Here is a 27951-nt window from a genome sequence, read left to right on the forward strand (position 1 = left end):
ATGATGAACAACAGCGGCTACTCCGAGGCCATGGGCCTCGGCCTGGGCGACGAGGCGGACGACATGCCGTCCACGGAGAAGGACCTGGCGGAGGACGCGCCGTGGAAGAAGATCCAGCAGAACACGTTCACCCGCTGGTGCAACGAGCACCTCAAGTGCGTGGGCAAGCGCCTGACCGACCTGCAGCGCGACCTGAGCGACGGGCTGCGCCTGATCGCGCTGCTCGAGGTGCTCAGCCAGAAGCGCATGTACCGCAAGTTCCACCCGCGCCCCAACTTCCGCCAGATGAAGCTGGAGAACGTGTCCGTGGCCCTCGAGTTCCTCGAGCGAGAGCACATTAAGCTCGTGTCCATCGGTCAGTGTGGGTGGGGAGCGGGGAGCGCCCCGGACCGGGCACGCAGGTGCCGGAGGGCACGGGGAGCGGAGAGGGCGGCGGGCGGCCCGCTGGCACCGGAGGGGACCCGGCTCTCCCCCGCCGACCCGGCCCCGCGGGCACGGCCTTCGCGCCCCGCTCCGCACAGCGGCGCGGGGGAGGGCGATGCTGGGGTGATTGGGGGCCGCTGCAGGCTCTCGGGACCCGCCGCTCCTCCTCGGCGCCCTTCTGCTATCGGGCAACCCCAGCCATTTCCAAGAGGACAGGGCCAGTGCCCGCTGCGTTACTGGGGGCGTCTCCCCCAAACAAAGCAGCGGCTCCCCGCCTTCTAGCAGCTCCACGGGAGGAGCGTCCTAAACTCTGCGGAGCCTCGGGTTCCGAGGCGGAGGGAGGACCGGGGCCCGCGGGTGCTCGGCAGCTGGGGCCAGGCTCAGGGCCCAGCCTCAGAAACCTAAAAAGGCACTGAGCGAGCGCGGCCTGCTGGGGAGGGGGCTGCAGGTCCGCCCGGCCCCGGCCCCCCGCCTAGGCCGGGATTGGCTGCAGCTAACGGTCTGCGCCCGCGGAGGGAGGGCAAGGCCTGTAGAAGGAAGTCATTGAGTGTAACCAGATTTGGAAGGTGTGTCTGCGCTGGGTGGGGGTGGGGAGGCACTCTCAGCTTGGGAGCCCAGAGGCCAAGGTTGGATCCTGCCTGACCGGAGCTTGCCCCGCCCCTCGCAGCCCTGCACTCTTCCTGCTGCCGGGGCCTGGGGGAGACCCGCACCCCCGTGGTGGCTCCTCGGAGACCTGCTGGGATCTGCGGGAACGCGTCCCTGGGGCTTCCACTCCGGGCCAGGTGCCTGCCCTGCCAGGCTGCCCGCAGACCGCTCCAGATCACCGAGTGTCTGTCTGCCCCCACTCCCCTCGGGGCACCTATAGGCCTCCTGAATTAGCAGCTGAGGTCAATCCGGGGCCCTTTGCCCTGTCCAGTCCCCTCTCTAGGCCTTACCTCCTCCTGCCCCAACACTGCCCCCTACCCCACCCGCCCTGGCCTGGAAATAGCCCTGCCTCCGTGACACAGCAGATGTCTCTGAGCTTTCCAGAAGGACAAGCCTGAGGACAGGGGTGGGGGAGGGGCCCGTGTGTGTGAGAGCGTGGGGCGTGGGGCGTGGGGGGGTCAGAGAGGAGTCAGCCTGGGGCTGGCATCCCCCTGCACGCTGGGATTTGACAGACGAGCTGTCCCAGGTGGGGTCTCCAGGGAAGAGCCTGGAGCCTCACCGTGACTTTATAGGAAACTGCAGTCCTCCCCTCCCCTCCCCTCCCCTCCCCGCTGCAGGCCGCCGGCCCTGCTCCAGGCCTCATCCTTCCGGAGCGCACCTCTCCCCTCCCCCACGGCGGTGCCTGGCTCGGCCCCTCGGCTCCACGGTGAAGGGGCCGGCTCAGAGTAGAGGGGGAAGAAGCAAAAACTGGTTTGGGGGCGGGAGGGAAGCGCCTTGGTTCCCACTGAGAGGAAGGGAACCGTCCCGGTTTGGGCCAAGTGGCTCACTCGCGCTGATGAGATAAGCTGTCAGCAATTCAGCTGCTGGGCCTGAGGCTGCGGGTGGAGGGGAGGGGGCACAGGCGGCAGGGGCTGCCCAAACCTGAATGTAAAGAGGGTCCCCCCCCCCCCCAGGAGCCAGGGGCGGCTTCCTGCTTCCTCTGCTCCCTCTGTTCCCTTTCTTGGTGGTGAGGAGCTGTCCTGGGGGCCTCCTTTGTCTCAAGACTGAGACTGACCAGCCTCTGGGCACCTGGGAGGTGGGTCAAAGAGACCCCCCACTTCCCTGTCTAGGAGTGGGGTGGGAGCTGAAAAGTCCACCTGCAGGAGGGGCTATTCAGCAAGGACTGAAAGAGATGTGTGCCCATCTCACCCACTCACTCTCCCCCCTCCCCTGTCTCTGCCCCCCACCCCCCTCAGCCCCTCGGAACAAAGAGACCTATGAGGCAGCTCTGTCCTGCAGCTGTTCCCCAGTTGCTATTCCTTCTCCCTCAGCCAACAGCCAAGGGAGGGGTGGAGGGGACAGCAGCTGTCCCGGCACCTCCCTCGACCGGCCCTCTCTCCTCCCCCTCAGTTTGGGGCCTGGGGTGGTTTCAGGGACTGGCTGTGGGGCCCCTCCTCCCCCTTTGGGGGTATCCGTAGCCAGGCATAGAAGTGGCGGCTCCACGGGGTGCAAGGGAGGAAGCCCGGCTTGAGCTGAGCTCCCCTCCTCTGCCTGGCCTCTGAGGAGGAGAGGGAAAGGAGGGTCATTTTTCCCAGCGTAGGGGTGTACCCACCCCTCTCCTGCCCCAAGGCTCAGTGGACCACTTGCTGTCTGGCCCACTGCCAGTTGCTGGGGAGAAACCTCTTCCTGCAGCAAATATGAATGATCTTCCCCCAACATATCCCCACCCCCAACCCGCGCAGCCTCCAGGCCTCCCTCCCAGGGATCTGGCTCCAATCTGCCAGAAGCACTTCTGTAAGCACCAACTTTGGAGGCTGTCGGGCCAGTGAGAGGCTGTGGGGCGCTGGGTGTCAAGACCGTGAAAGTGCCATGGGCCTGTGTGTTGGAGAAGGGAGTGCATTGAAGCACCCACCGGGAGGCCGGGAGTGAGTGTGTCATGGAATCTGAAAGCTGCCAGACCATTGTGCTGCAGTGGAGCCAGGGGGAGAGGGGGCGGGCTGGGTTGCTGCTGGGGAAGGAAGGATGAATCAGTGAAAGGGTGGGGGAGCCTAGGGGGCCAGAGCCCTTGCCAGAAGGACAGAGAGGCTGAGATTCTTCCACTGGGGGCAGGTGGGGGTGGGGTGGGGATGCTGAGATTCCCCAGGCCCTTGATCTCTTAATTAAAGCTGTCCTCCCAAATCTAGAGAGGAGCAGGAAAAGATGTATAAGGGGCACCTCCAGCCCCACAAGGCTGAGTCTCCTACCCCCTCCCAACGTCTTAGAAGCTGTGCTCAGGGAAACGGATGGATTTCAGGCGAGGATCACCTTTTACAATGAAGCTGGTTTCCAAAGACCTATACTCGCCCCCCGCCCCCCCCCCCCCGCCCCTTGCGCTCCTGGATATTTCTTCTGACTGCTAAAGGGGAACTAGGCCTCCCAAATCTTGGGGAACCAGCTCTGATCCATCTTATTCCTCAAAGGAGGGGATGGGTGGAGAGTGTCAGCTTCTCAGACTTGCTTCCACATGGGGGACTTTCCCCCGGGCTCTTGTGAAATCCTACTGGCCCCAGCATTTGGTAACACGATTTCAAGCCTTAACAGAGGATGCACTGTACCCCTTCCCTCCTCCCAGAACTTCGTTCCAAAAGCCTTTTGTGGTCGTCAGAGGACGATTGGGTTGGACCCAGGTTGATCCTACTTCCCAACTTCAGTGTTTTCCATATTCATTCATTTATCCAGCATTTATTTAGACCCTACTATGTTCGAGACGCTGAGTGTAGAGAGACAAAATACCGTGTCCAGAGTGAAAGAAGCCAGACAGAAAAAGAGTGCATACTGTACGATTCCATTGGTATAACACTCTAGGTCCTAGAGTCTAGGAAATGCAAACGAGTCTGTAGTGACCAAGGGCAGATCAGTTGTTGCCTGGGAAGGGGGAACAAGGAAGGGCAGGAGGAGGGATCACAAAGGGAAGGGGTACGTGCAAAGGGATCACAAAGGAAACTTCAGGGAGCTGTGTCTATTATAGTGATGGCTTTATGGGTATATACATATTGTCAAAGCTTATCCAGATGTACTCTCTCATATGTGCAGTTTGTGGTATGTCAAGCATACCTCTAAAAACAGTCTAAAAAATGAAACAAAACAAAGCACTGTCTGCCCTACAAAGACTTACATGCCAGATCACTGCATGGATGTCTGCAGCCTGATATGAGACCCACTCAAGTGACAGAGGCGAGATTACCTGCTGTGGGGACCCACTGGGAAGCAGCCTCATTTTGAAGGGAAAAGGGGAGGGGCAATAAAGGATAAAGGGGTGAGCTTCTGGGTGGAGCCTTGCAGGAGGGTGAGAATTTGGTAGGAGGCAGGGGAGGGAGGGCACTGTGGGGGCAGGAGGGTCTGGGCAGTAGTGGGTAGAGCCCTCCTGAGCCAAACTTGTCCCCTCCGCTCTGCAGACAGCAAGGCCATCGTGGATGGGAACCTGAAGCTGATCCTGGGGCTGATCTGGACGCTGATCCTGCACTACTCCATCTCCATGCCCATGTGGGAAGATGAGGATGATGAAGATGCCCGAAAGCAGACACCCAAACAGCGTTTGCTCGGCTGGATCCAGAACAAGGTGCCCCAGCTGCCCATCACCAACTTCAACCGTGACTGGCAGGACGGCAAAGCTCTGGGCGCCCTGGTGGACAACTGTGCTCCCGGTGAGTGGGCCCCGTGACACACATGGGTCCTTTAGCCTGGAGGGGAGCTGGGACACGCTGGTGGTCCTGAGGCCTGGTGGTCAGAGTGCATGTCTCGGGGCTGGGGATCAGGACCACTGTGGGGCTTGCCCCCTTCTCTGGCTGAGAACCCGCTGGAGTCAGGCCTTTCCTGATGGGTATGCCAGATTCTGCAGTGGCAGGAAAAGGTTTAAACCCCTCATTTTATAAACAAGGACACTGAGGTCCAGAGAGGGCAAGTGACTTGTCCAGGATCACACAGCTTGTCTGTGGCAGAACTGATCCAGAGCCTAGAGCCCCAACTTCCTACTTGCCACACGGCACCATTTCTGCCGAGCTGAGAGGAAGGAAAGGTGTTGGGACTTGTAGCAAGAAGCCCAGGAGTTCATCCCAGAGAAGGCCCTTCTTTGTGAGATCCTGGGACAGCATGGAGAAGGGGCCGAGGCTGGCGTGGCCCTGCCCAGTGGCAGGTGACCCAGCCCTGGCCTGGTCAGGTGGGGGCAGCCAGGGCCCAGGAGAAGGCTGAGGCACCACAGCTGGAGCCCTGCCCCACGTGCAGCTCCCTTTCTGAGCTTCATCTCCTGAGAAGACAGGTCTTCTCCCCGAGGAAGCCATGGTCCCTTGGGGGAATCCTCCCCCAGCTTGGGGTCAGCTGGGGAGCAGGGGGTGGGAGACTGGGGCACCGGCAGCCTGGGAGGCCTTCCCAGCTGCGAAACCATTGCCCACAGCTGGTGCGGCTGCCAGCAGTGAGCTCAACTGTTCCGGCCAGGCACGGATTCCAGCCTCTGAGTTGGCCCCTCCCCGCTAGTGAGCATCACCTCCCCCCCCCCCTAGGTCTAGCCTAGATTAGCACCCCCTAACCCCTGTACCCCTTCACAGGACTGGCAGGACGGCAAAGGGTGATCTGGGGCTGCCTTAGCATTCCTTTTGTTAGAAAAGCTGGGTTCTGGGTGAACATAGAGGAGAACTCATCCCCTCCCAGCAGGCTCTTCCATGCCTCAACTTCCCCAAGTGAGCAGTTAGGAAGGAGAGGGGGTCTTATGCCCTAAGGCTGATGTGGGGAGTGCTCGGAGACCTAGGACTTCAGGGCAGCTGTGAGGGGACCTTTTAGGGCACAGGTCAGAGGCTGACCTCCTCTGCCCACCCCTGAGGCAGAATGAGGTGGAGGGGCCTGGGAGAGGTGCCCTTACAGGGGTTTGGTGTTCAGGGTCTGTACTGGAGCCTGGACAGGCAGGAGGCTGGCTGGCAGGGCTGGTGCCAGGCTGCGTCAGCCAGGATAGAAAGGCCTCATTGTTGGTGCTAGGAGAGGCTGCCTGCCTCTAAACAGCGATGGGCATCCCAGCCGATGGGCCATAACGTGGGGGGTCAGCAGGAACCTGACTGGTGGGAGTGGGTGTGAATCTACAGCCCGTGAGGGTGTTGGTGAGCACATGTTGTGCCTCTGGCTGACCACTCCCCCCTCATCATTGTCGCTCTCCACCATCTCTGCAGGCCTCTGTCCTGACTGGGCGGCCTGGGACCCCAACCAGCCTGTGCAGAACGCCCGGGAGGCCATGCAGCAGGCGGACGACTGGCTCGGGGTGCCCCAGGTACACTCGCAGTTTGGGTCTGGGAAGAGGAGAGGGACAGGAGGACCAAGGGTGCAGGTTGGGTGTGCAAGGATAGCTGGTCAGGATGTGGGTGAGAACCAGGTTGCCAGGTAAGGAGGGCACCCTGTAATCCATTCCTTCCTGTGGCAGGTGATTGCCCCTGAGGAGATTGTGGACCCCAACGTGGATGAGCATTCTGTCATGACCTACCTGTCCCAGTTCCCCAAGGCCAAGCTCAAACCTGGCGCCCCCGTTCGCTCCAAGCAGCTGTACCCCAAGAAGGCCATCGCCTATGGGCCTGGTATGTGTTGAGCCCCCAGCAGCCCTCCCTGGTCAGCTGGATGCCTGCTAGGGTGGCTCTCCCTAAGTAACCTGCCTCTGCCTTTCCCCCTCAGGCATCGAGCCCCAGGGCAACACCGTGCTGCAGCCCGCCCACTTCACCGTGCAGACGGTGGATGCCGGGCTGGGCGAGGTGCTGGTCTACATCGAGGACCCCGAGGGCCACACCGAGGAGGTATGGAGAGGCCACGGGGAGAAAGGGGCTAGTGTGACATTAGAACCAGAGTCCACAGGCCAGCAACAGGAATGGCCTGGAGGCGGCTGCCAGAGCCACCCGCCATGCTGGAGTGGGGAAGCTTCACCATGGGGGCCCCCAGGCACTGTGGGGCCAGGAGGGGCTACAGCCACCGTGACTTCCTACCTGTTCCCTTCCCCATAGGCCAAGGTGGTTCCCAACAATGACAAGGACCGCACCTACGCCGTCTCCTATGTGCCCAAGGTCGCTGGGTTGCACAAGGTACCTCCCTCCCCCAGCCCGCTCCTCGCTCCGCATTCCATTCCTCTCCTGGGCTCTGGCTGAGTGGACCCCCCTCTCAGATCACAGCCCACGCCCGTCACCCCTCTCAGATCTGCTCTCCCCTAGAAGCTAACCTTTGACCCCTGACCCCTAGGTGACCGTGCTCTTTGCTGGCCAGAATATTGAACGCAGCCCCTTTGAGGTGAATGTGGGCATGGCCTTGGGGGATGCCAATAAGGTGTCAGCCCGTGGCCCTGGCCTGGAGCCTGTGGGCAATGTAGCCAACAAACCCACCTACTTTGACATCTACACTGCGGGTAAGGGCCGGCCTCAGGGGGTGTCAGGAGGGCCCCTGACTGTGGGTGTGGGTGAGGGACTGGAGCAGGGTGCCAGCCAGGAAGTGATGGTCTCCGGGTGAGGGGCCTCAAGCAGCTGGTCTGTTCAGGGTGGGGCTGACAGCCTTTGTCCGTGGCAGGGGCTGGCACTGGCGATGTCGCTGTGGTGATCGTGGACCCGCAGGGCCGGCGAGACACCGTGGAGGTGGCCCTGGAGGACAAGGGCGACAGCACGTTCCGCTGCACGTACAGGCCTGTGATGGAGGGGCCGCACATGGTGCATGTGGCCTTCGCTGGTGCCCCCATCACCCGCAGCCCTTTCCCCGTCCACGTGGCCGAAGGTAAAGGCCCTTCACCTGCCCCGCAATCACCTCACTGAGGCCAGGACATAGAATTGTCACCAAATTCTCGGTCTGAGGATTTATGGGAAATGGAGCGCTAAATCCAGGGTGGGTGGGGAGCCCGCTGAAGGCTTCAGAAGGGCAGAAGGAGCAGCCAGGGGCGGGGCTCCGGCAAGATCCCACGCTGATCACCTCTCTAATCCCTATCCCCGGAAGACCATAGGGAAAGATTACGGGGAAGCCACAGGGCCACATGGTCGGGGCCAAATATACACCCGGCCCTCAGGAGGTGACTCCCCTACTTGGTTCTCTCCCTGCCACTCAGAGCCCTTGCCCCTGCTCACCCTCTCCGTGCCCATCATCTACCAGGCCCTGAGAGTGGCGCTGTGTTAGTACCCTAGCAGAGGCAGGGCCAGGCTGGCCCTAGCTGACTGGCCTTGCCTGTGCTGTGTGGCATGGCCCAGGTGACATGGAATCCCCCCCTTTGGTGGCATTCTGCACAGGCCCGGGTTCCACGCTATTGCCCGTGTTCTGTGGCAGATCTAGTGTCTTTGCCACTTGCCTGATGATTTCTGTGATAGGACCTATCCTGTCGCAGGTTCCATGCCATTGTATGTGTTCCGTGGTGGGCTGAGATCACCATGCTTTAGCTTCTGTGTTCAGTAGCAAGGCCTGGTTCATTGCCATGGCAGTGTTCTGTGGCAGGCTTCACGTTACATGGAATGCATTATCTCTTGTTCCGTGGTGTTGCTGAGTGTTCTGTGGCATGACTTTGTTTCTAAAGCTGCTCTGATGGCTCTAGGTCAGTGGTCAGCAAACGCATTAGTCAACAGAGCCAAATATCAACAGTACAACGATTGAAATTTCTTTTGAGAGCCAAATTTTTTAAACTTAAACTATATAGGTAGGTACATTGTTATTAACTTAATTAGGGTACACCTAAGGCTTAGGAAGAGCAACACTCAAGGGGCCAAAGAGCCTCATGTGGCTCGCGAGCCGCAGTTTGCCGACCATGGCTCTAGGTGGATGGCCTTGGAGTAGGTGAAGGGCCTTTCCTTCTCTCTCCTTGCCCCACTCTCTGCCCAGGCTCTGCCATGCCTTTGTCCCAAGCAGCGCTGACTGCGAGCCCAGCAGGAACAGTTTCATAATGGGCCTGTGGCTGCTCCTTGCCCAGCGTGGCTCCTAGCAGCCCCAATTGTATTGGGGTCACCAGGGAGCACTGGGGAAGGCTTGCATGGGGCAATGGACTTGTGAGGGGGTCAGGAGGACTGTAAAGTGAGGGGTGAGCGGTGTGGGGCTGAGTTTCTGTCCAGGACCCTTCAGCGCCCCAACCTCCCCACTCCTTCTCCCTAGCTTGTAACCCCAATGCCTGCCGTGCCTCCGGGCGGGGTCTGCAGCCCAAGGGCGTGCGTGTGAAAGAGGTGGCTGACTTCAAGGTGTTCACCAAGGGCGCTGGCAGTGGAGAGCTCAAAGTCACAGTCAAGGGGCCAAGTGAGTGCAGGGCCCAGGGCTGGAGGGGTGGGGGCGACAGGGATGGAGGTGGCGGGGTTGGGGGGGCAGGGAGGAATGTGGCCAGTGGCTCTTACTCCCTGAGAGCCTTGAGAGTCAGTACCACACCCCCCTGGAGAGACTTCAAAGAGACCCTGACCTGAGACACTGTGAGACCTCAGGCACCCTGTCTCCTCTCTGCCTCAGTTTCCCAGCCTGCCCCTGGGAATGGTCCTCTCCTCTGTAGGTGCTGCTGAGGGCTGTGGTGCACAGGGATGACATGGTTCCTGGCCAGCATGCGGCTTTGCCCATGTAGCAATGCCCTCAAGCAGGGCCTGGGTCCCAAGGGCTCCTCTAGGGGGTTGAGGAACTGGAACTCACACACCATTGATTCCCGCTTCCCTCCTGACCTCAGAGGGCACAGAGGAGCCCGTGAAGGTGCGGGAGGCTGGAGATGGTGTGTTCGAGTGCGAGTACTACCCTGTGGTGCCTGGGAAGTACGTGGTGACCATTACATGGGGCGGCTATGCCATCCCCCGCAGGTAAGCACCTGCACCCCTGCCTTCCTGTCTGGGTCCTCACAGATGGAGGAGGGAGCCGGCTGCCTGGGGCTCTGAGGGAACAGAGCAGGGGTAGCTCTGCCAGGTACTTCCCAGTATTGACACTGGCTCCCCCTTCCCCCAGCCCCTTTGAGGTACAGGTGAGCCCAGAGGCAGGAGCGCAGAAGGTACGGGCCTGGGGTCCCGGTTTGGAAACTGGCCAAGTGGGCAAGTCAGCTGACTTTGTGGTGGAAGCCATTGGCACGGAGGTGGGGACATTGGGTAAGTGGCGGTGGGGAACGCTGGGGAGTGTTGGGATGAGACAAGGAGATCGACGTGGGGACAACTGGCGAGGGGTTGCTGGGGGAACGACAGGATGTCCAAGCTGCCTCTAGTGCCCTCTGACCCTCCCCACCTCGCACCCAGGCTTCTCCATTGAGGGACCCTCGCAAGCCAAAATCGAATGTGATGACAAGGGAGATGGCTCCTGTGACGTGCGGTACTGGCCCACGGAGCCTGGGGAGTACGCTGTGCATGTCATCTGTGACGACGAGGACATCCGAGACTCGCCCTTCATTGCCCACATCCAGCCAGCCCCACCTGACTGCTTCCCAGACAAGGTCTGGTCCCATCTTCTGTACCCCAGCCTGGGATGGGATGATCAGGTCCCCCTCCACTCCCCAACGCAACCCTCTTCTCCCCCCTGCTTAGGTGAAGGCCTTTGGACCCGGCCTAGAGCCCACTGGCTGCATTGTGGACAAGCCCGCAGAGTTCACCATTGATGCCCGCGCCGCTGGCAAGGGCGACCTGAAACTCTATGCCCAGGTGGGACATTGCCCATTCTCACTGCCCCCCACTGCTCCGGGCAGGGACCTGGGAGGGTGGGGGCAGGGGAGAGGCAGGGGCCTCCAGGCACCACAAGACTGATTCTTACTGGTGCATTAGAACTATGAAAAATTTAAAATTTTGTGTTTTCTTACTGATAATCTTTAAAAACACACTTTATAAAAAACATATTTTTATACTAGTAATTTGCAATTAAAGGTGATTTAATAGAACAAGACATTAGTTTCCCAAGTGCATTGACCCCTAGAGGTTAAGGAACATATTCTTGGGTCCAGGAGGATGATTCTTCTTTAAAAGGCTCATTATTCGATTTTTGGAACACTGATTTAGCCCAGGCTCTCCCCTGCCAACACATTTCAGAGATGTAGGCTGGGAGACCAGGCCACACAGATGGCCAAAAGCCTGTCTCCTGGGTGCACTGTGGCCTCCAGAGCATGGGGTGCTAAGTCATGTGGCCTGAGGACTGGGCTGGGGAAGGTGCCTGTGAGTGTGTTAGCTGTGGGCAAGGAGGACCCACGGCCGGCAGCCAGCAGAGGGCGGCGGTGCTCTGAGGAGGCCTGAGCCCTCCCAACCTTGCTTGGTGATGCCCACAGGACGCAGAGGGCTACCCCATTGACATCAAGGTCATCCCCAATGGCGATGGCACCTTCCGCTGCTCCTATGTGCCCACCAAGCCCATTAAGCACACGATCATCGTTTCCTGGGGAGGTGTCAACGTGCCCAAGAGCCCCTTCCGGGTATGTCATCGTCCTGCCCTGCCCACTGCCAGGGGCCCCAGAGGGAGTGGAGCCCTGTGAAGATGTTTTCTGTCCCTGGGCCCTGTCACTGCCCCCACCCCCCTCAAGTCCCCTTCAAAGATGCTAAGAGGCTGGGGAGGGTGGTGCTGGGGAAAGGGATGGGCCTTGAGGAAGGGCACTGTGCTGAGCTCTAACCCCTCCCTACAGGTGAATGTGGGAGAGGGCAGCCACCCTGAGCGGGTGAAGGTGTATGGCCCTGGCGTGGAGAAGACGGGTCTCAAGGCCAACGAGCCCACCTACTTCACTGTGGACTGCAGCGAGGCAGGGCAAGGTTCGCCCAGGCTGGGAATGGGAGTGGGGGTGGGGCCCGGGCAGGGTCTGGGCTGGCAAGGCTAGTGCTCTGGCTGGAGCCCTGTGGGACCTGTAATGTGGGGGAGATTGTTGAGTGCCCTTCTCATGGCCTGGTGCCTGCCTTCCCCCAGGCGACGTGAGCATTGGCATCAAGTGCGCCCCCGGCGTGGTGGGCCCCGCAGAGGCTGACATCGACTTTGACATCATCAAGAACGATAATGACACCTTCACAGTCAAGTACACACCCCCAGGAGCTGGCCAATACACCATCATGGTGCTCTTTGCCAACCAGGTACACCACCCTCAGTTTGGGGCAGTCATCCGCGGCCTGTACCCTGCTCCCCAGTCTAAGCGGGCAGCTTGAGATGCTGTCGTTGGGGACGGGGGGTGGGGGACAATTCCACAGCCACTGATTGAGCTTTACCTGTGCATGGGCAGTGTGCCTCGGAGGAGACACGGGGGCTGTTTCAGAGGCTGCTGTTGTCCACCCTGACCAAGCCTTTTCTTCATTCAGGAGATCCCTGCCAGCCCCTTCCACATCAAGGTGGATCCGTCCCATGATGCCAGCAAGGTCAAGGCAGAGGGCCCTGGGCTGAACCGCACAGGTGGGTGCCTGGGCAGGGACTGGGTCCGGCTGGCTGCGGTTGGGGTTGGGTGTCCTCCAGGCCCTCACCACCGTCTTGGGGTGGGCCCTCCAGGTGTGGAAGTTGGGAAGCCCACTCACTTCACGGTGCTGACCAAGGGAGCGGGCAAGGCCAAGCTGGACGTGCACTTCGCGGGGGCTGCCAAGGGTGAGGCTGTGCGGGACTTTGAAATCATTGACAACCACGACTACTCCTACACTGTCAAGTACACGGCCATCCAGCAGGTATGCCCCACCCTCTCCCCTGCCCTGCCCCTCCTGGCTGATGAGGACCTGGGTTCCCTTCCTCTAAACCAGCCGTTCTCAACCTGTGAGTCGCAACCCCTTTGGGGGTCGAACGACCCTTTCACAGTGGTCGCCTAAGACCATCGGGAAACACATATATAATTACATACTGTTTTTGTGATTAATCACTATGCTTTAATTATGTTCAATTTGTAACAATGAAAATACAGCCTGCATATCAGATATTTACATGACGATTCATAACAGTAGCAAAATTACAGTTATGAAGGAGCAACGAAAATAATTTTATGGTTGGGGGTCACCACAACATGAGGAACTGTATTAAAGGGTCGCGGCATTAGGAAGGTTGAGAACCACTGCTCTAAACTAATAGGGCTGGTTCTGGATCTTGGCCCCTTTCCTGCCTCCCGTCCTTTGTCGCTATGGATCTCCGCGCCTCAAGTCCACATCTGCCAAGGCCATGTTGCCAGGCTATGTCTAAGCCACCCAGTTCTGACCCCCTGTTGTACCCAACAGGGCAACATGGCAGTGACAGTGACCTATGGAGGGGACCCTGTCCCCAAGAGCCCCTTTGTGGTGAATGTGGCGCCCCCACTGGACCTAAGCAAAGTCAAGGTTCAAGGCCTTAACAGCAGTAAGTGGGGCAAGAGATGCCCTGGGAGTGAGGGGTGTTGGGAGGATGGGCTGGAGTTTCCACTCACGGTGACCTTTGCCCTCTATGCAGAGGTGGCTGTCGGTCAAGAACAGGCATTCTCCGTGAACACACGAGGGGCTGGCGGTCAGGGCCAGCTGGATGTAAAGATGACCTCACCCTCCCGACGACCCATCCCCTGCAAGCTGGAGCCCGGGGGTGGAGCGGAAGCCCAGGCCGTGCGCTACATGCCCCCCGAGGAGGGGCCCTACAAGGTGGACATCACCTATGACGGTCACCCGGTGCCTGGCAGCCCCTTTGCTGTGGAGGGTGTCTTGCCCCCTGACCCCTCCAAGGTAAGGAGATAAAGGCTGATTGGAACTGGGAGTTGGGAGCTTGTAGGGAAGACAGGTGAGTCATAGGGGCAGAAACTGGAGGGGCTTATGTCCTGGAGTGGGCACAGGCAAGGACCCAAGTCAAGGTGATCTCCCACCCCAGGACCTGCCTTCGAGAGAGCTTAGTTACTAAGAGCCTGGCCTTGGGTCAGACCTGGGCTTGAGTCCCAGGTCCAGTAACTGGGACAAATGATTTCATCTCTCTGACTGTTTCCTTGCCTGGAAGTCTTATAAGGACTCAGTCTGTAGTGGCTGCTACAGTTGAAGGTGGGTGGGAGCTGTGGATGGCCGGCACGGGAGAGCCAGGGGTAGGGAACCCACATACTTGCTCCTCTCCCTAGGTTTGTGCTTATGGCCCTGGTCTCAAGGGCGGACTGGTGGGCACCCCAGCGCCATTCTCCATCGACACCAAGGGGGCTGGCACAGGTGGCCTGGGGCTGACCGTGGAGGGCCCTTGCGAAGCCAAGATCGAGTGCCAGGACAATGGTGATGGCTCATGTGCTGTCAGCTACCTGCCCACGGAGCCGGGCGAGTATACCATCAACATCCTGTTTGCCGAAGCCCACATCCCCGGTTCGCCCTTCAAGGCCACCATCCAGCCGGTGTTTGACCCGAGCAAGGTGCGGGCCAGTGGGCCCGGCCTGGAGCGTGGCAAGGCTGGCGAGGCGGCCACCTTCACTGTGGACTGCTCCGAGGCGGGCGAGGCTGAGCTGACCATCGAGATCCTGTCGGACGCTGGCGTCAAGGCCGAGGTGCTGATCCACAACAATGCCGATGGCACCTACCACATCACCTACAGCCCCGCCTTCCCCGGCACCTACACCATCACCATCAAGTACGGCGGGCACCCGGTCCCCAAATTCCCCACCCGCGTCCACGTGCAGCCCGCTGTTGACACCAGTGGAATCAAGGTCTCGGGGCCTGGAGTGGAGCCGCATGGTGAGTGAGACAGAGGAGCCAGGAGCAGGTTAAGTCACTAGTCAGAGAGCCGGGGAGTCGGGGAAGCAGGGCTGAGGGCTTTAGGGGCCAATGTGGGCTGAAGAGAGGGCTTTGGGTCAGCCGGAGTCCTTAGGGCTCAAACACCCCAGAGAAGGAACCCAGGGCAAGGGCAGAGCAGGGAGCTTTGCCTCTGCTCTTGTGACAAATTGCATCTGCCTGTGGGCATTTTTCTGGGGAAGGATCCTCAACTTTCATCAGCTGACGGGGACCCTGATCTGAGAAGGCTAAGCACCCTCCTCTAGAGGGCACAAAAGGATGCTCTGGGGCAGAGATGACCAGAGTCAGGAGATAGCTCAGTGAATGTGTTACCACCTGCTGGGGGCTAACCCCTGAGCTAGGTGTGAGGGGCAGGGTGCAGAAGGAGGTAAGACTGAGACCTGTTCTCGAGGGACCCACAGCCTGGGTGCTGACTGATGTGAACAGAATGTCACTGTATGGGGACAGGAGTGAAGGCAGGGGCTATGGGAGACAAGGCCTGGAGCTCACAGGGACAGAGGCCGGCCGGGAAGGAGCAGCCTCGGAGTTGAGGAGGGGTAGGGGTTAGCTGCTATGTGAAGGCTGCCCCCACTCACACTGAGCTCTTCTCTCCTGGGACCAGGTGTCCTGCGTGAGGTGACCACCGAGTTCACTGTGGACGCAAGATCCCTAACAGCCACGGGTGGGAACCACGTGACGGCTCGAGTGCTCAATCCCTCGGGCGCTAAGACGGACACTTATGTGACGGACAACGGGGATGGCACCTACCGGGTGCAGTACACAGCCTACGAAGAGGGTGAGGGGCCCGGCTGCGCGGGCTGGCGGGGAGCTGACCCAGCATTCCCTGGGCGGTGGGGTGTGGGGCGGCCCACCCTGACCCACTCCGTGTGGCCGCTTCCAGGTGTGCACTTGGTGGAGGTGCTGTACGATGAGGTAGCTGTGCCCAAGAGCCCCTTCCGAGTGGGCGTGACCGAGGGCTGTGACCCAACCCGAGTCCGGGCTTTTGGACCAGGCTTGGAGGGTGGCTTGGTCAACAAAGCCAATCACTTCACTGTGGAAACCAGGTATCTTCCCCATTTCCTAACCGTGCCCCTGATGCTGTGGCTGCCCTGATCCCAGCCACTTGTCCGCCCCCTTTGTCCTCTGTGGGTGCCTCAGCACCCCAAACCCCCATCAAGGGTGACCCAGGAACAAACCTCCCCCAGCGTCCAGGTCAGCTGGGCCCCGTGGCCTGCTCTCCTGCCCCCCGCCCCCACCCACCCTGCTCCTCCGTCCCCACTCGCTGCTTCCAGTGGTGCTGATGGGGGTGTCGTCTCGCAGGGGAGCCGGCACCGGTGGCCTAGGCCTGGCCATCGAGGGCCCCTCAGAAGCCAAGATGTCCTGCAAGGACAACAAGGACGGTAGCTGCACAGTGGAGTACATCCCCTTCACGCCCGGAGACTACGACGTCAACATCACATTCGGGGGACGGCCCATCCCCGGTGAGCAGCGAGGGCGGGCGGTGCTCGTGGAGGGAGAGGGATGCCGCGCCCTGGGTGGGAAATGGAAGGAAGTCGTGTGCAGATTCACCCCTAGAGCAGGGTGGCCGGGAGCCCAGCTCACGCGGACTGGGCAGGCACGGGCGCTGGGGCATTACCCAGAGGGAGGGCGGCGGGTGCTGTTGATGAAACCACCCCTTCACCTCATTCCCAGGCGCCACTGGCATCCTGGCCCTGAGCCTGGAGCACCGGGCTTCGTGGGTTCGATCACTCAGACACAGTCCGGGCCACCCTCGCTGGCTTAGTGAGGACAGCCTTGTGCCCTCGCCCTCTGTCTGTCTGTGAGGCCAAGAACCCCTGCTCTCCTGTGGGCCGAGCTGCTCGAGTGGGTCATGGCTTCAGTCGTTGCAGAGCTTGGGTCTGCTGAATTTGGACACATTTTCCCCCTTATCTGATTTCACAGTAAAAAACGGAATGTCTTTTTAAAACATCCCATTTTTAACATTTTATTCATTTAGAAGGGTCTTCTTTCAGCCTGTGGCCCAAGTGAGTGAGGTTTGCCCGCCCTCAGTCTGCAGCCCAGTTTATTTATCCTGGTTTACGTTGTCTTAGCAAGTTCCGAAGCGTCGAAGCTTTGGCACACGTGGCTCTGGCCTCCCCGGGCGTTTCAAAGGCCGAGAAACATTCCCCCCCCCCCGCCCCCCCTGCCCCCTCGCCGGTTCTTCAGTGTGAGAGGCCCTCCCAGCAGGTGGGCAGGGCTGATGGCCTTCTCCTTGTACAGGAAGCCCATTCCGGGTGCCGGTGAAGGATGTGGTAGACCCTGGGAAGGTGAAGTGCTCGGGCCCAGGGCTGGGGGCTGGTGTCAGGGCCCGCGTTCCCCAGACCTTCACGGTGGACTGCAGCCAAGCTGGCCGAGCCCCCCTGCAGGTGGCCGTGCTGGGCCCCACAGGTACGGAATGTCTAGGGCAGGGTGGAGGGAGGTGGGGCCTGGGTGCCAGAGGCTCTGCTGACCCTGCTTCCCTTGCCCAGGTGTGGCTGAGCCGGTGGAGGTGCGTGACAATGGAGACGGCACCCACACCGTCCACTACACCCCTGCCACCGACGGGCCGTACACAGTCGCCGTCAAGTATGCTGACCAGGAGGTTCCACGCAGGTAAGGACCAATCTGCGGTTCCCGTGCTGCGCGGAGCTCTGGGTAGCTCCTGCCAAGGCCACACCTGCAGGCCACCGCTGGGCCCTGGGCGTGTCCCTTCCACTTGTCCCAGCCCCATCCCGCTCTTCCTCAGGGCTCCCTCCCTGTCTTCCCCACCCTGGGGGCAGCACAGCCTCAGGGGCCTCTCCTTGGGCTCTTTCCCAGCATGCAGCCCTAAATGAGCACCTCGGGGAAAGGCGGGAGGCAGGAGAGGGCAGCCTGTGTGCCTTCCCCTTTAAACAAACCGCAGCATCTTCCCTGGATGGAGAAGTGCTCAGGCTCTGTCAAGGGCATCCCCCAGTGACCTCCCCACAAGACTCAGGATGCACTCTGGCTCCTGGGAACGGCCCGTCCTCCCTGCCTCAAGAAGTCACCCCTCCAGCTCATGTCTGTGGGGAGGGCTCCTGCCCCCTGCCCCCCAGCCAACTATGCATCTCTTCTGCCCTTCAAGCCCCTTCAAGATCAAGGTGCTCCCAGCCCACGATGCCAGCAAGGTGCGGGCCAGCGGCCCTGGCCTCAACGCCTCCGGCATCCCTGCCAGCCTGCCCGTGGAGTTCACCATCGATGCCCGGGACGCTGGGGAGGGCTTGCTCACTGTCCAGATTCTGGTGAGTGCACGCCTTGCCCACCTCCCAGGTCAGGCTCCGGCACAGGCGGGCCTTAACCTCTGCTTCTCCCCAGGACCCCGAGGGTAAGCCCAAGAAGGCCAACATCCGAGACAACGGAGATGGCACGTACACCGTGTCCTACCTGCCAGACATGAGCGGCCGGTACACCATCACCATCAAGTACGGTGGCGACGAGATCCCCTACTCGCCCTTCCGCATCCATGCCCTCCCCACTGGGGATGCCAGCAAGTGCCTCGTCACAGGTGGGCACGCACCTGCTTCCTCTGCCTCTGCTCCCCATACAGCACCCCTCACAGCTCTTCCAAGTCTCTGGCCCAGTCCCCTGGGGACTGTTGGTCCAAGAACCCGCCCCTTCCACACCCTTGCCCCCACCCACCCCTGCTGAGTGCTGCACGGCCTCACTCTCGTCTCTCTTTCCAGTGTCCATCGGAGGCCATGGCCTGGGTGAGTGTTCTATCTCTTCTCCTGCTGTCGTGGGCTGAGGTGGTGGGGGCAGCTGGGAATGGAGGGGGGCTGGGCACATGCCCCACGGACCCCTGACAGGGCTCTTCGGTGTGGCAGGTGCCTGCCTGGGTCCCCGCATTCAGATCGGGGAGGAGACGGTCATCACAGTGGACGCCAAGGCAGCAGGCAAGGGGAAGGTGACCTGCACCGTGTCCACGCCGGATGGGGCGGAGCTCGACGTGGACGTGGTTGAGAACCACGACGGTACCTTCGATATCTACTACACGGCCCCTGAGCCGGGCAAATACGTCATCACCATCCGCTTCGGAGGCGAGCACATCCCCAACAGCCCCTTCCACGTGCTGGTAAGGCCCCTGCTGCAGCAGGCCCCGGGGGCTGGGCGGCGGAATCGCAGAACCTGTCCCCATGTCTGAGGGATTCTGGGCCCAGAGTGCTCCAGAGTCAAGCCTTTGGTGTCCCTGCAGCCCCCAACCCGGGAGTTGAACACAGCCCTCCCTGCGGCCCCTCTGGCATCGGTCAGTTCTCTCTGGAGGAACTTGCCATGTTCCTCTCTGACCCTTGGGCGCACTGTCCCCATCCATCTCCCCACGGTGGCCCTACAGGATGATGAAGCCCTCCAGAGGGTAGAGCACCCTACATATCCATCCTGGCCCATGGGCAGCCCAGGATGTCAGGTCCCAGGGTCATTCTCTGAGTCAGCTCCTGGTCACTCAAGCTGGTAGGCTGGCCCGCCACATCCTGAGCTCTCTGTACCTTGCCTCCCAGGCGTGTGACCCTATGCCCCATGTGGAGGAGCCCTCCGACGTGCTGCAGCTGCACCAGCCTAGCGCCTACCCCACACGCTGGGTACTGCTGCCTCCCACTCCTCTGCCTTCATTTCTCCCTTCTATTCCTCAGTAGCAAGGGCTGGGCATGGTTTGGGGCCACTTGGGGAGCAGGTGGGGGTCAGGCTGGGCAGAGGGTTCCCTGAGTTGGGCACGGCACCTCTTCTCTTGCAGCTGATGCACCTCTCCTGCCACTCTGGTTTCACCATTAACCATCTTGTTCTTGCCTCACTTTCTCTGATGTCAGTCATGGCGCAGGCCAAGCTCCCTAGGCCTCCCCAGCCAATGACTGCTCCCTCTCACCTGTCATAGGCCACAGAGGAGCCAGTGGTGCCTGTGGAGCCAATGGAGTCCATGCTGAGGCCCTTCAACCTGGTCATCCCCTTCACCGTGCAGAAAGGGGAGCTCACAGGTACTGTCCTGGGGTCTGGAGGCACGACAGCTCAGGGGGTGGACACCTTTGTCCAGACCCAGACCCTTGTCTTAAGAGATGAAAACTGGCCCCAGAGGGGGGGAGTGAGCTCCCAAGGTCATGTAGCAAGTTGGGCAGAGATGAAACTCAAACTGAAGGCATCTGCCTCCCAGTTCAGGGTCCATCCCGCTGCCCCGGGCTGGTGCCTAACCTCTAGGGCAGAAGCACAACCACACCGGAGCAGGGACAGCAGGGGGTGGTGGTCAGGGAAGCTGAGGTCCCCTACATAACTGGGTCTGCTTGGCAGGGGAGGTGCGGATGCCCTCTGGGAAGACTGCCCGGCCCAACATCACCGACAACAAGGACGGTACCATCACGGTGAGATACGCGCCCACAGAGAAAGGCCTGCACCAGATGGGGATCAAGTATGACGGCAACCACATCCCCGGTGAGTCAGGCTGGGCCGGGCTGGACTGAGAGCGCACAGTAACATCATTCTTGCATGCCTTCTTTCAACAAACATTTATTAAGTGCCTACTGTGTGCAGATACCCTGGGAGGCCCTGGGGAGGCTGATAGCCTGTTGGGAGGCAGACTTGCACTAGTGGCAAAGATGCTCAGTAGGGAGGCTGCTGGATGGTGCTGGGGCCTGAGATGGGCTCAGGCAGCCACTGTCCTCGCTACTAACCCAGCCCCCTTCTCTGTCCATCCCAGGGAGCCCCCTGCAGTTCTACGTGGATGCCATCAATAGCCGCCATGTCAGCGCCTATGGGCCTGGCCTAAGCCACGGCATGGTCAACAAGCCGGCCACCTTCACCATTGTCACCAAAGATGCTGGGGAAGGTGAGGGAAGCTACGGGCAGGGGGCTGGGTGGGAGCCAGCCAGGTGCAGGGGTGAGGACAGGACCTCTGATCTCAGCCCTGCCTTCGCCTACAGGGGGTCTGTCCCTGGCCGTGGAGGGCCCATCCAAGGCAGAGATCACCTGCAAGGACAACAAGGACGGCACCTGCACCGTGTCCTACCTCCCCACAGCACCAGGAGACTACAGCATCATTGTGCGCTTCGACGACAAGCACATCCCAGGGAGCCCCTTCACAGCCAAGATCACAGGTGGGGGACGTGTGGGCAGACGCCTGACACACACCAGACACACAACAGACATGCAAGCTCAGCATGTTCAAGTCACTGGGCTTAGAGTAGCGCCCTACAAGGTGGAAGGGGTCATTTTTGGACAAATGCAAGGAATTCTATCCTCTATAGCAAGTAAGAAACAGCCAACCACTCCCATGCTTTAAAACACATCATCACATTTAGTCTTTGAAGTAATTCTTTTTTTTTTTTTTTTAAATTGATGACTATTGTCAGGTTTTTTGTTTTTGTTTTTGTTTTTTTTCAAATATATTTTATTGATTTTTTACAGAGAGGAAGGGAGAGAGATAGCCAGAAACATCGATGAGAGAGATACATCGATCAGCTGCCTCCTGCACATCTCCCACTGGGGATGTGCCCGCGACCCAGGTGCATGCCCTTGACCGGAATCGAACCTGGGACCCTTCAGTCCGCAGGCCGACACTCTATCCACTGAGCCAAACCGGTTTCGGCTGAAGTAATTCTTTTGAGGTTAGGGTATTGATAATCCCTTTTGATAGATGAGGAAACCAGGAAGCCCAGAGAGGTAAGCAACTTGATCAGAGCCACATAGAGAGTAAAGGGTTTGTGTTGTCTGGTCCGGTGTAGGAAACCACGTGACTCAGGATAAAAATACACAAATTAGGGATTTAACCCATTCAGGGCTGTTGGGGTGCAGGCCCTGTCCATACTCTTTGGCTGCTAATGTCTGAATGAAGACTGCGCTCGTCCAGGCCTTGGGCGTCTCCGCATGTGAGGAATCCCCAGTCTGTTGAGTCAGTGGGATGTGCTAGGAGGTCTCCTGAGCCCCATGAAGGCAGGGCCTGCCTGGAGTCACAACTGCCTGACACCCCAACTCCACCACCAGGCGATGACTCCATGAGGACGTCACAGCTGAACGTGGGCACCTCCACGGACGTGTCGCTGAAGATCACCGAGAGTGACCTGAGCCAGCTGACCGCCAGCATCCGTGCCCCCTCAGGCAACGAGGAGCCCTGCCTGCTGAAGCGCCTGCCCAACCGGCACATTGGTGAGCGCACGGCCATGGAAGGGGCTTCGGGAGGAAGAGGCCTGAGTGGGGCCAGGCCCAGGGCTCCATGTCTGACCCCCACCTCTCCACAGGCATCTCCTTCACCCCCAAGGAGGTTGGGGAGCACGTGGTGAGCGTGCGCAAGAGTGGCAAGCACGTCACCAACAGCCCCTTCAAGATCCTGGTGGGGCCGTCTGAGATCGGGGACGCTAGCAAGGTGCGGGTCTGGGGCAAGGGCCTCTCCGAGGGACACACCTTCCAGGTGGCCGAGTTCATCGTGGACACGCGTAATGCAGGTGCTTGCCCTAGAGACCCCTCCAATGAGGACTTGTCCTTCTTTCCTGCCCAGCGCCCCCTTGGCCACACCCTCCTCCCTGAACTTCCTGGCCCAGTCGCTGTTGGGATTCATGTTCTGGGACCTAATTAGGGGGAAGTGAATGTCCTCATGTCAGTTCTCTCATGTTTGAGAGAAAGCTCAGCTGTCAGGGGTCTGTCTCCCCCTTGCTTACTGGAACCCAAGTGGCCTCCCTTAGGGAATTTTCCCGACCCTCTGGGTCAGTGCCTGGCTCCCCCTCCCCGACACTGCACCATCTTTTCTTAGTGGTGACTACACACCTTGGGTGCCCATTCAAGATGGAGCCTGCGGTTTGGAGAGGGGAGAGCAGAGTAGCAGTGCGTGGCAGGGACTGAGGGAGACATGTCTCGTTTCCCACCAGGTTATGGGGGCCTGGGGCTGAGTATTGAGGGCCCCAGCAAGGTGGACATCAACTGTGAAGACATGGAGGACGGCACATGCAAAGTCACCTACTGCCCCACTGAGCCCGGCACCTACATCATCAACATCAAGTTTGCAGACAAGCACGTGCCTGGTAAGGCTCTGGGTTGCGGCTGGGTGGTGAGAGGCCAGGAGGCCCATGGCAGGTGGTCTGAGCTGCCTGACCATCCCCCCCCCTGCAGGAAGCCCCTTCACAGTGAAGGTCACCGGTGAGGGTCGCATGAAGGAAAGCATCACCCGGCGCAGGCAGGCGCCTTCCATCGCCAGCATCGGCAGCACCTGTGACCTCAACCTCAAGATCCCAGGTGAGGGGTGAGCCCGGAGGAGCCTGGGCCGGGCAGGGCAGGGCAGGGCAGGGCAGGGTGGTGGGGAGGGCCTTTGAGCCTAGAGCCTGCTCCGAGGGCTCTTTGTCCGGCTTGCTCATTTTCACACACACACCCCGTATGTCCCACAGGGAACTGGTTCCAGATGGTGTCTGCCCAGGAGCGCCTGACACGCACCTTCACACGCAGCAGCCACACGTACACCCGCACAGAGCGCACGGAAATCAGCAAGACGCGGGGTGGGGAGACCAAGCGTGAGGTGCGGGTGGAGGAGTCCACCCAAGTCGGTGGAGACCCCTTCCCTGCCGTCTTCGGGGACTTCCTGGGCCGGGAGCGCCTGGGCTCCTTTGGCAGCATCACCAGGCAGCAGGAGGGTGAGCAGGCCTGGGAGGCCTTTGTCCCTGGGGACCAGAGGGGTGTGGCCGGCCAGCCAGGGCTGGTTTGAGTGGAGGAGGGGGTCTTACTGAGGAGGGCGGGCAGATCCGGGGCCAGGAGCAGCCCGTGTCGCTCTGACCATCCCCGCCTCTGCAGGTGAGGCCAGCTCTCAGGACATGACGGCACAGGTGACCAGCCCTTCCGGGAAGATAGAGGCCGCAGAGATCGTCGAGGGGGAGAACAGCGCGTACAGCGTGCGCTTCGTGCCCCAGGAGATGGGGCCCCACACCGTCACCGTCAAGTACCGCGGCCAGCACGTGCCCGGCAGCCCCTTTCAGTTCACTGTGGGGCCGCTGGGTGAAGGCGGTGCCCATAAGGTGCGAGCCGGAGGCACTGGGCTGGAGCGAGGAGTGGCCAGCGTGCCAGGTGAGGGGCAGGTGGCCAGGAGGGGAGACGGGGCAGGGCAGCCGGCAGGATGGGTGATGGTGCTGACGGGCCACTCCCGCCCTGCTTCCACCTCCAGCGGAGTTCAGCATCTGGACCCGAGAAGCAGGCGCCGGGGGCCTGTCCATTGCGGTGGAGGGTCCCAGCAAGGCCGAGATTGCGTTTGAGGACCGCAAAGATGGCTCCTGCGGCGTCTCCTATGTTGTCCAAGAACCAGGTGGGTGCCCACAATGGTTGGGGGCTGGGCCTGCCTGACCTCTCAGACTGAGCTTCTGCTCACTGATCAGGCAGATGGTTGGACTACAGAACTGACTCTCCCCCTGCACCCCTGGCTCTCCCTGCCCCCCCCCCTTTACCTCCCTCCACTCCACACCCCTGGGAATGCGTGTCTGTCTCCAGAGCTCTGCCCTGACCCAAAAGCTTGTCCTGGGATGAGGCTGGGGTGGCTCCTCCCCTGTTGCCAATTCTGGGGCCTGTGCTGACGAGCTTCCCCTCCCCAGGTGACTATGAGGTCTCCATCAAGTTCAACGATGAGCACATCCCAGATAGCCCCTTTGTGGTGCCCGTGGCCTCCCTGTCGGATGACGCTCGACGCCTCACCGTCACCAGCCTCCAGGTGTGTGTCGGGGGTAGGGCCCCTCTGCCACCCTGACAGATGGGCAGGAGTCAAGTGTGGGAGGCCCACGTGGCCAGGGCTTTAGCAGCAGAGCACTGGCCTGGATGAGCCAGTCAGACAGGCATTCCCTCTCTCCCAGTCTGTACAGCAGGGGGTTCCAGGCCCTCCTCTAGTTGCCGCTAAGGGTACTCTTCAGGAGCCCCTGTGCCTCTCCTCATGGCTCCCTGTAGAACTGGACTCCATGTCCCACCCCACGGCTCATCTTCACCTTCCGATTGGCCCACCTCCTCCTGGGAGGGACCTCAGGCTAGTCCAGCTCACTCTGTTTCATCATCTGAGCTACTGAGTGCTCGCAGTCCACACAGCACTGGCTTCTGTGCCATCAGGCCCACTTTAGAGGTCTGGGTCTTACCCCGTCAGCCAGGACAGGGCACATCACCTCTCACCCTCCACTGTGCCCAGCACAGCCAGGTGGCCCCAGCTCCTAGCAGGTGGATCTGAGGACACAGGTGCCCCTGCCTCCCATCTCAGCTTTATTGAGAGCCTCCCTGAGCTGGGCCAGCAGCAGGGGCCTGGCTGGGATGGGAGGTGGGAGCCTCTGGACCAGGGCATAGTGAGAGCAGTGCCAGGCTGCGGAGGAGCACCCAGGCCCTCCCAGGAGTCTGAGCATCCTCTGTGGTCTCTGCAGGAGACGGGGCTCAAGGTGAACCAGCCAGCGTCCTTTGCGGTGCAGCTGAATGGTGCTCGGGGCGTGATCGATGCCAAGGTGCACACGCCCTCGGGGGCGGTGGAGGAGTGCTACGTCTCTGAGCTCGACAGCGGTGAGCCGGCCCTGCCCTCGCCACTCCTGCCAGGCCAGGACCTTCTGGGAAGAAGGGGAGAACAAATGCTCACCCACTAACCCTCTGCCCACAGACAAGCACACCATCCGCTTCATCCCCCACGAGAATGGCGTCCACTCCATCGATGTCAAGTTCAACGGCGCACACATCCCTGGCAGTCCCTTCAAGATCCGTGTTGGGGAGCAGAGCCAGGCAGGGGACCCGGGCTTGGTGTCAGCCTATGGGCCTGGGCTCGAAGGAGGCACCACAGGTGAGTCCCTGGGGCTGGGGCGGAAGGGTCAATATTGGGGTGCTCAGCCTCTAGTTCCATATTGTCCTGCCCTGACACAGGGGCAGTGCTAATGAGGCCTGTTCTGGGGAGCCTGGGGTGGGGCTCGTCCCAGCTCTGGGCCCCAAGGCCTCCCTGCTTACAGCCTGGCTACCCCTGGCCCCCAGGTGTTTCATCAGAGTTCATCGTCAACACTATGAATGCGGGCTCGGGTGCTTTGTCTGTCACCATTGACGGCCCCTCCAAGGTGCAGCTGGACTGTCGGGAGTGTCCTGAGGGTCACGTGGTCACTTACACTCCCATGGCCCCTGGCAACTACCTCATTGCCATCAAATACGGTGGTCCCCAGCACATTGTGGGCAGCCCCTTCAAGGCCAAAGTCACAGGTGAGTGCTCTGGGGAGGGGAGGGGAGGGGAGGGGAGGGGAGGGGAGTTCCCTCCAGCCCAAACTGCAGCCCAGCCCACCCTGGATGGCTCCAGTGGCCATTCACATCAGGGTCATAGTCTGCCCCAAACACCACGATAAGGTTACCAGGAAGAAGAGGGGCCTGGCTTTACACAGCACACCATTCTCCATTTTCTCCATGTGGAGTCTATAGAATCATTGTTAAAAATCAAATCCTTCCTCTTTATTGTTGCCCATCACTGGTTTAATCTCTCCCCACACAATAACTTTCTTCCCTCCTGGCTTCAAAAAACTTAAGAGCCCAGCCAGTGTTGCTCAGTGGTTGAGTGCCGACCTATGAACCAGGAGGTCATGGTTCGATTTGATTCCTGGTCAGGGCACATGTCTGGGTTGCAGACTAGATCCCCAGTAGGGAGCGTGCAGGAGGCAGCCGATCAGTGATTCTCTCTCATCATTTGATGTTTTTGTCTTTCTGTGAAATCAATAGAAACATATATTAAAAAATAAAAAAAAACATAGAGCTCAGCAAATATTTAGCAAGCTCTCCTTTTGGAAGCTATGTGTTCCTTTTTAGAGCAAGACTCTGACCCTGTGACTTGAGTCCCCAGACAAAGACCAGAAGGGCAAGGCACGGAGCCCCCAGAGGCCCAGCCCTCGGGGTACACCTGCCACGGCACCCAGAGCCCAGCTCCCCTGTAATGGGTGGTTGCTCCCAGGTGCTGCAGCCGAGGAAAGGAGTGTGGCCATGACCCTGAGTCCCACGGGTGGCCAGTGCCGGCCGCGGGCCTGCTGCCTGGAGAAGGGCAGGCCTCTGAGCTCTCACGGCTGTCCCGCTCTGCCCTCAGGTCCCCGGCTGTCTGGAGGCCACAGCCTTCACGAAACATCCACGGTTCTGGTGGAAACGGTGACCAAGTCGTCCTCCAGCCGGGGCTCCAGCTACAGCTCCATCCCCAAGTTCTCCTCGGACGCCAGCAAGGTGGTGACACGGGGCCCCGGGCTGTCCCAGGCCTTTGTGGGCCAGAAGAACTCCTTCACCGTGGACTGCAGCAAAGCAGGCATGCTGGGGGGAAATGGGGTCTCCCAGCGTGGGTGACGGGGCAGGGATGGGGGAGCGGGGCTGCTGTGGACAAGGGTGCCGGGTGTGAGCCCACCCTTCCTGCCGCCCTCTCCAGGCACCAACATGATGATGGTGGGCGTGCATGGGCCCAAGACGCCCTGCGAGGAGGTGTACGTGAAGCACATGGGCAACCGGGTATACAACGTCACCTACACCGTCAAGGAGAAAGGGGACTACATCCTCATCGTCAAGTGGGGCGACGAAAGTGTCCCCGGAAGCCCCTTCAAAGTCAATGTGCCCTGAATCACAGATGTGCCTCCCCCAGCCTCAGCCCTCACCTCCGGCCAGACACACACTCACATACACACACACAAATGGGTCACACCCAGATGCACACGTGCACAATCAGACACCACAAACACCTGCCTTGAGGTGTGACATGATGGCACTGCCTCTCCAGCCCGCTGAGCCCCCAGGGGCTGGAGCCTTGTCTGTCTCAGGACAGTATCCCTCCCCTTGAATGTGACATGAGGGCGGACTGGGGGTGCAGAGAAGCCCTGAGTTTTCTAGTGGGTCTGAGGCCAGTGGGGGAGTCTGCATGTGTGAGAGAGGGCACCCTCAAATCTCACTGCTGGCCAGGCCTCCTTGCACTGAGGAGTGCATCTGGCCGCTCTGGTGGCTACAACCCAGAGTGTGAAGGACTTGGAAAAGAAGCACAATCGTTGGAGAAAAAGGACCCAGAGCCAGCGGCAGCGTTGGCACATGGCCTGGCTTAGGGCGATGTATATCCCAGCCAGGCTTCCTGGGGGACAATTTCTCTCTCTCTCTCTCTCTTTTTTTATGGTTGCACAGCTCTGCCCCATGGGGGGCCTTTTTTACACACTGCGAGGCCCAGCTTTCTGGGGGACTTTTGCACATGTCATGTGGCTCAGCTGGGAGCCGCTTAGGTGGAAAACTCCAAATAAAGTGCGGCCTATCGCAGAGTCTCGGCTGTTTGTTCCCTGTGCGAGTGCTCTCCATGCTGGCC

The 27951-nt window shown here is 60.3% G+C and overlaps 1 protein-coding gene across 2 annotated transcripts; it reads left to right on the forward strand.

Annotated features, from left to right (window-relative positions):
* FLNC (filamin C) lies at positions 1–27906 on the forward strand (the record flags this gene model as incomplete). Of its 2 annotated transcripts, XM_081102606.1 has the most annotated exons (48): positions 1–359; positions 4486–4730; positions 6240–6337; positions 6488–6638; positions 6733–6851; positions 7056–7133; positions 7288–7450; positions 7609–7809; positions 9163–9300; positions 9713–9839; positions 9982–10118; positions 10263–10456; positions 10548–10661; positions 11276–11419; positions 11627–11750; positions 11902–12062; positions 12285–12375; positions 12469–12638; positions 13176–13293; positions 13384–13646; positions 14027–14624; positions 15283–15456; positions 15562–15724; positions 15981–16141; positions 16920–17087; positions 17168–17291; positions 17782–17938; positions 18012–18201; positions 18380–18403; positions 18521–18768; positions 19190–19270; positions 19561–19660; positions 19968–20108; positions 20374–20502; positions 20597–20770; positions 21657–21818; positions 21911–22114; positions 22535–22687; positions 22776–22898; positions 23048–23290; positions 23448–23717; positions 23815–23952; positions 24236–24351; positions 25040–25172; positions 25267–25443; positions 25629–25847; positions 26713–26922; positions 27040–27906. In XM_081102606.1, 48 exons carry the CDS (start codon positions 1–3, stop codon positions 27225–27227), a joined length of 8163 nt encoding a protein of 2720 aa, XP_080958732.1. In that variant the 3' UTR covers positions 27228–27906. The 2 variants fall into 2 exon arrangements, with proteins under 2 accessions (XP_080958732.1, XP_080958733.1); XM_081102607.1 differs by lacking the exon at positions 19190–19270.
* Between the last annotated feature and the right edge of the window lie 45 nt (positions 27907–27951).

The sequence above is a fragment of the Myotis nattereri genome (assembly GCF_964212035.1).
Source record: "Myotis nattereri genome assembly, chromosome: 11".
NCBI classification, from domain to species: Eukaryota; Metazoa; Chordata; class Mammalia; order Chiroptera; family Vespertilionidae; genus Myotis; species Myotis nattereri.